The sequence below is a fragment of the Phoenix dactylifera genome, chromosome 13 (genome assembly GCF_009389715.1).
Source record: "Phoenix dactylifera cultivar Barhee BC4 chromosome 13, palm_55x_up_171113_PBpolish2nd_filt_p, whole genome shotgun sequence".
NCBI classification, from domain to species: Eukaryota; Viridiplantae; Streptophyta; class Magnoliopsida; order Arecales; family Arecaceae; genus Phoenix; species Phoenix dactylifera.
The window spans coordinates 8,706,910-8,714,965 of record NC_052404.1 but is presented as its reverse complement, the minus strand read 5'-3'; the positions used below and the strand labels follow the sequence as shown (position 1 = coordinate 8,714,965).

Here is an 8,056-nt window from a genome sequence, read left to right as displayed (position 1 = left end):
AGCTAAAATAGTATTTAATATGTGACCGAACCCAAGGAGGGGTAGACCGCAACCCCGGCTCTTCCCCCGCCTACCCCCTCCATAACGCCACCACCACCGTAGTCTTGATCTCCGATTCCAAACAAATTGGATATAGTATCTGTGGTTTTTAAATCTTTAAAATATCTGTTATCTCGCTGCATGATTGAGATTAAGATGAACACACGGTTTATCTTGATGGATATGATAAATGAGAAAACTTGTAGTGAATCAATTTCTTCCAGGTCTAAATTGAAATATAGATTTACATAATAAATTTAAAATTTAAAATTGTATTTAAACATTCCATTCGAGATTTATTAATTAAAAATTTATTTAAGGAAGTGAAAAAATGATTGAAAGATATTGATCATTATAAATGTATTATAGTATCTGATAGCATCGGATTTCATTGATTTGCATTGAAAGATGTTCTACATTGAAACAAACAGAGATCTTGGTTAAAATAAAAACGTTGGATGGTACTAGTTGGAGCTAGGCCAAGTCAAAATCTTTGCATGTCTTTCAACAATGCAATGCATCGAATCAAAGATCCATAGATCCTGATCATGGCTTTAGTTTTGACAGCCAAGGTGGTTTTAAGTTTCAATGAGATAAGGGGCATCCCTACAGTACTGCCCTATATCTCATTCCTATTAAAAAATGTGACGTGATAAGGGTAGATTTTCAAAAAACCTATTTTACATCCTATAGATGCTATAATTAAAATTCTTCTTGTTTCTAGTACGAAATTTTCTAGGTTAATGGGAAATACCCTGCTTGCATCCATGTGGGAAAGAAAAAGGAAGAAGAAAGAGAGAAAAGAAAAAAAGAAAAAAAAAAGAGAAATAAAGAAAAGAAGAAGAAGAAAGAAAGAATGGAAGGAATGGAGAAGAGAACAAAGAAAAGAAGGAAGAGGCTAAAAAAAGAATAAGAGAAAAGAAAGAAAGAATGAAAGGGAGGAGGAAAAGAAACAAACAAAGGAAGGAAAGAAGGATGATAAGAAAGAAGAATGAAATAAATAAAGAAAAAAAATAAAGAATTGAAGAAAAGAAGAATAATCAAACATCAAGATGGATCAGGATAGCAGGACTAACCTATTCCATAGAGAATTAGGACACCACTATCCGATAAGTTTTAAAATCTTGTTTACAACATCCATGACTTGCAACTAATTGACCATAAAATATTCCAAGGGATCCTTATTTCGTGGCTGTCAAAGTTTTACGGCAGACTCAAAAATTATATGGCAGCTGTGGGCATGCATATGGCAGCTCACGCCATGGTGATAGTGGGCTATGGTCATGTTTTATTTAATAGTATAGTACTGGATTACCTAAACATTGGTATAAAGTTTCGACCTCAAGATCTCTAATTAATCATTGATTGCCAATTAATATCATTTCAAGCTCAAGACATGAATTCTGATGAATAATGATAATGAGCAATACTATGGTAGCTCAGAAAAATGACTGAAAAATCACTCAGTTGACTTTGTTTCATTATACGAGCCAATTCAAAGGGAGCAACGAGAATACAACATGCCAACTATCTGATCTTTTTAGTTATATTTTCTAATTATTCAAGCATTTTAGTAGAATAATGTATCTCTCATGCATTTCTGTAATTCTTCTATGACATGACTGCATATATACTTTTTCTCATCAATGGACGAGAGATGTGCTTGGAATGAGCTGCAACTTGTTTCAAGCCACATTTGTGCTAGGATACCAAAGCGAACTTATTTCAAGCCCATCAGATAGATCATTACCTAGTTGAGTATTAGTGACGAATCAATAAATATACTGGCAACACATATATTATCGCATGATTGGAATTATCATGCTGCTTAAGCAGTTGAATTTTAGAAATATGAATGAGTTGAGTGGTATCATGAGTAGAGCAATTGATTGAAGTTGCAGATCATGTGCACTTGCATCAAATACATCTCTTATATGTTTGCATTTGATACTGTTATGATTAGGATTTCAGTGCATTGTAGAAATAGAAGTACCCTATCAAAATAATAGCATTACACAGCTACTCAAGCGATCAATAGCACATGCCTCGGGTGCTTTATGCCTTGTTTATGCTGATGAGATTCAAGAAGAATAGGTGAAAGCTAGTAGGCAGCTCACATTCAACAACTGTTTCTTATCAAATAGCATACCAATTCACGAAGGAGCGATAATATTAGCAGAACTCGAAAGGGATGGACACAGAATCTCTATAAATATTAGCAGATTCTCTAGAAGATAGTTATCTCATAATATTGCACATCACTTATTTTTAGTTAGATGTGAAGCCCCATTGTATAGTCTTGGAAAGGTTACATAAAAGCTCTAACATGCTATTTTTGAGAGAGTTAGCAAAAGCTTAAAGGTTGCCGTACAGAATGGAATGAGGGATATATAATTTCACAAGGTACTAGCTAGGTGATGATATATCCAAATTCGTATCATATCTTCAAAGAGAGGAAAGGAGAGAGACCCACTTGCATAATAATTGATCAAGTCCAGATACTTGAGAATGCACCATCCAAGATTGGAGCTTAGAACATATATATCTGGTTTCTAGGCATAGAAACATGACCATGAGACAAGCCCCAATTTACAGCCAATGTATTTCTTATCAATCCTTTTATATTATGACATGATTTATATCCTTCTATTTACCATTGCATTATTGTAGCTAATTATAGACAACTTCAGAATAAGATGGTGTATCTGATTCTTTCTTAAATGTAAGAAATTGTCACAAAGTGGATTACGAACACTTCTAAAGAAGCATCGTGTTTAAGCATCAGTTGAATTTGCAACATCTAGATTAAATGTTGTGGACAGAACATTTTGGGCAAAATATATTGATGCAAGTCAATGACCACCCAAGACATTTTTTCCTTCATTAAATGGTCATTGACCTTACATGCAGTTGCTATCATGTAGATCAGCGTCGATCCTCCCATCATACACAACCAATTCGTAACCATACTTTATACTTCATTACCTTTTCAAAACAACCAAGAGTTTGCAGCAACACGAAGATACCAGAGAAAAGAAAGAAATCAAATTTGTTGATAAATAAACTATAAGAATCAGCTCAAGTAATATAACTAAGAATAAGCATCAGATTATTTTATTATACAACAGTAATATACCTAAGCTAGTTGAGAGGAATATATCAAGACATACTATCCCATAAGATAAAATATTTTGACTAATTTGATTGTTCACTTCGATGGCAATTCCATAAAATCGTGTGATCTTAACCAATTTAATCATAACTTCCACCACCTCTTTATGCACCCTACTTATATTCAATTGCATCTCTCCAAAGCAATGCAATAAAAACTTAGAATAACCATCCAAAGAAAATAGTACGACTTCCAAGAAGTGCTCATGAAGGAGAACGCAAACATATCATATCCGACAATTAACAAAGCAACCATACTCTAATTAAGTATCTAACAATGCACAACTTTATAAATCCCATGCTATCTTCTTGCTAGTATGCAATTCCAAAGGTGGCTTCATCCCAGAAGTTTGGGCAATTTGCATGATTTATAAACTGCCCACCCCATTATTTGTTACTGTAGATATCTCATGTAATAGTTGAAGGTCAACTTATGATGATTGCTATGTATTAGCGATGAATCCTCCTCCCACACCAATGACTCTAATGGCTAGTTTTCCAAACCAGCAAAGCTTTCCAAGATGAGCAGCCACACTTCCTACAATCTCTCCAACAGCTAGAATATTAGCAATGAATTCTCCTCCCACATCAATGGCTATAACGGCTAGTTTTCTAAACCAGCAAATGCCAATACAGACTTTTCAAGATGAGCAGCCATGCCTCTTACAATCTTTCCAACAGCTAAAAATGCAATCTTCTAAAATCTTTTAATGACTAGTCTTCTAATTTTTTTTTTCCTAAAATCTTTCAATTATCAATCTTGTAATTATTATTATTTTTTTTTCTTACTTATCTCAAGGCAGGCCTTGTAAATTGTGCTTATAAATAAAAGCCGGCTCCAGAGAGTCCAACTTTAATACAATATTTGTTTTCTTTCTCTAGTTACGTACTTAACCAATCAAACGTACGCAAGCTTGACCCAACCAAACGGCCCAATGGAAATGCCAACCACTCCTCTGGTGTCCCGCATCCCACGTTCCCACCTTACCTCCGTCCTCACCTACTCACTCCGTCATCTCTGACGATTGCGTAACGTCCCTCCGTCAATCACCCCCCCACTTATAAATAATAAATCCTCACACCGCCTTGCCCCATCTGCATCCACTTCCTCATCTCTCTCTCTCTCTCTCTCTTTCTCGCTCTCTGGTCTGTTCTGGAGAGGTAGCCATGGATTTGGTCCTCGTGGAGAAGGCCCTCCTGGGACTCTTCGCCGCCGTCACCATCGCCATCGCCGTCTCCAAGCTCCGGGGGAAGCGCTTCAAGCTGCCCCCCGGCCCCCTCCCCGTCCCCATCTTCGGCAACTGGCTCCAAGTCGGCGACGACCTCAACCATAGGAACCTGACGGCCCTCGCCAAGCGCTTCGGCGACATCTTCCTCCTCCGCATGGGCCAGCGCAACCTCGTCGTCGTCTCGTCCCCCGAGCTGGCCCGCGAGGTCCTCCACACCCAGGGCGTCGAGTTCGGCTCCCGCACCCGCAACGTCGTCTTCGACATCTTCACCGGCAAGGGCCAGGACATGGTCTTCACCGTCTACGGCGAGCACTGGCGCAAGATGCGCCGCATCATGACCGTCCCTTTCTTCACCAACAAGGTGGTGCAGCAGAACCGGCACGGCTGGGAGGAGGAGGCCCGCCGGGTGGTCGAGGACGTCATGGCCAACCCCAAAGCCGCCACCGAGGGGATCGTGCTAAGGAGAAGGCTTCAACTTATGATGTACAACAACATGTTCCGGATTATGTTCGACCGGCGATTTGAGAGCGAGGATGACCCGCTCTTCAACAAGCTCAGGGCTCTGAATGGAGAGCGGAGCAGGTTGGCTCAGAGTTTTGAGTACAATTATGGGGACTTCATTCCCATCTTAAGGCCCTTCTTGAAGGGATACCTTAAGATCTGCCAGGAAGTCAAGGACCGCAGGCTCCAGCTCTTCAAGACCTACTTCATCGACGAGAGAAAGTTAGTGTTTATATCCTATTATCTTATATCATATTATAATTAAGTTTTAGGACTTTATTAATGTTTGGTATTTATTGGATTCATGCGGCTCGGCGTTGGTAGATGGCTGTCGCCACCTTTTGTTTTCTGGCTCAGTACTTTGGCTTTGTTATTTGTTATTGTTTTCCTACCGTCTAAAGTCGTATTTACGTCCTTCTAAGATATAAGGCTGGTATAGGCTAGTTTCTATTTATTATTGATGATAGCATTTAAATATGTGGGTAAAAAAATGGAACAGGAAGCTGGCGAGTACAAAGGGGGCGACCAACGTGGAGCTCAAGTGTGCCATAGATCACATCCTTGAAGCGGAGAGGAAGGGAGAGATTAACGAGGACAACGTCCTTTACATCGTGGAGAACATCAACGTGGCTGGTACTTTTCTAATTTCTTTTTCATGGATATTTATTTTTGTCTTTATCCTACATATAAGGTACCATGAAGGATTTTTTTATAAAAAAAACGATCTTTTAATTAGAAAAGGAAAGAGACTTTTCTGGTGTGCATTAAAAAGTGGATGTAATACGTTTCTTCCAATGTCTCTGTCTGAAAGATGGATAATAAAAGAGGACATGATGTATGGATAAGTCCTACCGGTGGGCCCGACCACTATTGAAATTGAAAAATAAAAAATTGCTTTTTAATAAATTATATAAGCCCAATCTGAGGACTTATAAGGCTCTTGTAAGGTTAAAACTATAAAAATATTTCATGCAAACCCCACTTTTCTTTTTACTCAAATCATGCTGCAAATATGAAATACAGCTTGGTGCTGTAAAAACATACCAGTAAGACAGATCGGTCCCAATCTCTATTAAACTATTTTCGTCATTTATTTTTTGGCTTTTGTATAAAATATTGATTAAGAAGGAAAAATTTGAAGCAATAGCAATTAATCCAATTGGGTGGCCTATGGTTTTCAACGTAGTAATCCTTACCGCCGATCATTCTGGAATCTTATCCATGAGCAAGCAAGGAAGGTATTATAGAAGTGAAAGAGACCTCAATCTTGAAGTTTCACCAAGAAAAGTTTTAAATAATCACTCAACTGTCATCCATTGATGTGGAGGTAGATTGATGCTACCAAGCCTATCCAATCATTCACTGCCACATAGGACTCTCCACATTATTTTTTTATTTAAACAATTCAATATCAAATGAGGAGTGCCTGTTATCCACCGTATATAAACTTTGAGATTTGGATTGGTCCACTGGACCTCGTCCATGCGATAATTGCTCCTCTTGCCGCTGTGCATGCATGCAGCCATCGAGACGACGCAGTGGTCCATTGAATGGGGCATCGCTGAGCTGGTGAACCACCCGGAGATCCAGCGCAAGCTCCGGCGGGAGCTCGACACCGTGCTCGGCCCCGGCGTCCAGATCACCGAGCCCGACACCCAAAAGCTCCCCTACCTCCAGGCCGTCATCAAGGAGACCCTCCGCCGCCGCATGGCCATCCCCCTCCTCGTCCCCCACATGAACCTCCACGACGCCAAGCTCGGTGGCTACGACATCCCCGCCGAGAGCAAGATCCTCGTCAACGCCTGGTGGCTCGCCAACAACCCCGACAACTGGAAGAACCCCGACGAGTTCCGCCCCGAGAGATTCTTAGCGGAGGAGGCCAAGGTGGAAGCCAATGGCAATGACTTCAGGTACTTGCCCTTCGGCGTCGGTCGCCGGAGCTGCCCGGGGATTATTCTTGCATTGCCAATTCTCGGCATCACCATCGGCCGATTGGTTCAGAACTTCGAGCTACTGCCGCCACCGGGGCAGAGCAAGATCGACACAGCTGAGAAGGGAGGGCAGTTCAGTCTTCACATATTGAAGCACTCCACCATTGTCTGCAAGCCTAGATTGGTTTAAGGTGTTGCTTTCTATTCCTGTGCTGTTCTTCTGTTTGTCTTCTCTTTCAATTCTGCAGTGGCTGGTGGGAAATATGAAAAAAATTGTGACTCTCGCTGAGATTGTATATTTATCTATGGAGAAATTGCAAGAACAAGCTGTCATTTTGTACTACAGAATGTATGAGATATTCAAGGGTTTACCGTTTTGTTTAAAGGTCTCTTCTTTATTGACTTTTGCTGGTAGATTCAATGAAATGCTTTAAGCCATTATTGCTTTGCTGTTATTAATATAGAGTACCCTGCTAAGGCAACGCTGGAATGGGATTTAGTTAAAGAGCAGAAAAGTTACTTTTGCAAGCGTATTCCTGGTTCATTAAACTGAGTTGAGAAAACGGGAAAGAGACATGCACCTCTATGCGGCGTTCAGTTATTAATGATCTAAAGAAAAACTAGGTTGACCCATGATTGTCTCATATTTCTTGTTGCTTTTCATCAACGACGATGTCTATGTAGCATAATTAATGGAAAACTGGCGTGAGCACCCTACCCAATTTTGAACTCAAGTTTAAAAATTGAGGTCAGGTTCGGCTTGGATTGAGGGGCTTGGATTGAGGATTGGACTATGTTGGGTTCCAGGCAAAAGTCTTAGAATCTTGGTTGGGTTTAGACTAACATCCAAATAGACCCAACCTGCTTGATTCCCTTTCTTGGAACCTACTGTAGTGAGGCATAATAATGAATATCATTGAATTGCTTATATTGTTTTCAGACTCTCCTTAACAAGTGTTGCTCCTTTTCTACCTAAAAAAAACAACTATTGCTCCTCTCCTTGTAGATTTAAGGACCACAGTGGGAAACATGGGGTGTGTTTGGTTTGCAACTGAAAGATGAATCAGAAAATTAATTGAATCAAAAGGTATTTTTGAAAAATTAATTTTTTTAAATAAACCTGATGGAATAGGATTGGAATACTGGGAAGAGAGCCGAGATTGGATTTTGAGGATTAGGGTATTT

General features: G+C 39.8%; 1 protein-coding gene across 1 annotated transcript; it reads left to right on the top strand.

Moving 5' to 3' along the window:
• Positions 1 to 4,301: 4,301 nt before the first annotated feature.
• LOC103722165 (trans-cinnamate 4-monooxygenase-like) lies at positions 4,302 to 7,273 on the top strand. Its single transcript, XM_008812616.4, has 3 exons — positions 4,302 to 5,162; positions 5,440 to 5,573; positions 6,463 to 7,273. Exons 1-3 carry the CDS (start codon positions 4,378 to 4,380, stop codon positions 7,059 to 7,061), a joined length of 1,518 nt encoding a protein of 505 aa, XP_008810838.1. The 5' UTR covers positions 4,302 to 4,377; the 3' UTR covers positions 7,062 to 7,273.
• Positions 7,274 to 8,056: the final 783 nt, after the last annotated feature.

Excerpts from the sequence above, each read along its gene's own strand:
- LOC103722165 (XM_008812616.4), top strand. The coding sequence starts at position 4,378 with ATGGATTTGGTCCTCGTGGAGAAGGCCCTCCTGGGACTCTTCGCCGCC. Across the intron at positions 5,163-5,439 it reads TACTTCATCGACGAGAGAAA|GAAGCTGGCGAGTACAAAGG; the intron begins GTTAGTGTTTAT and ends AAAATGGAACAG. Across the intron at positions 5,574-6,462 it reads GGAGAACATCAACGTGGCTG|CCATCGAGACGACGCAGTGG; the intron begins GTACTTTTCTAA and ends GCATGCATGCAG.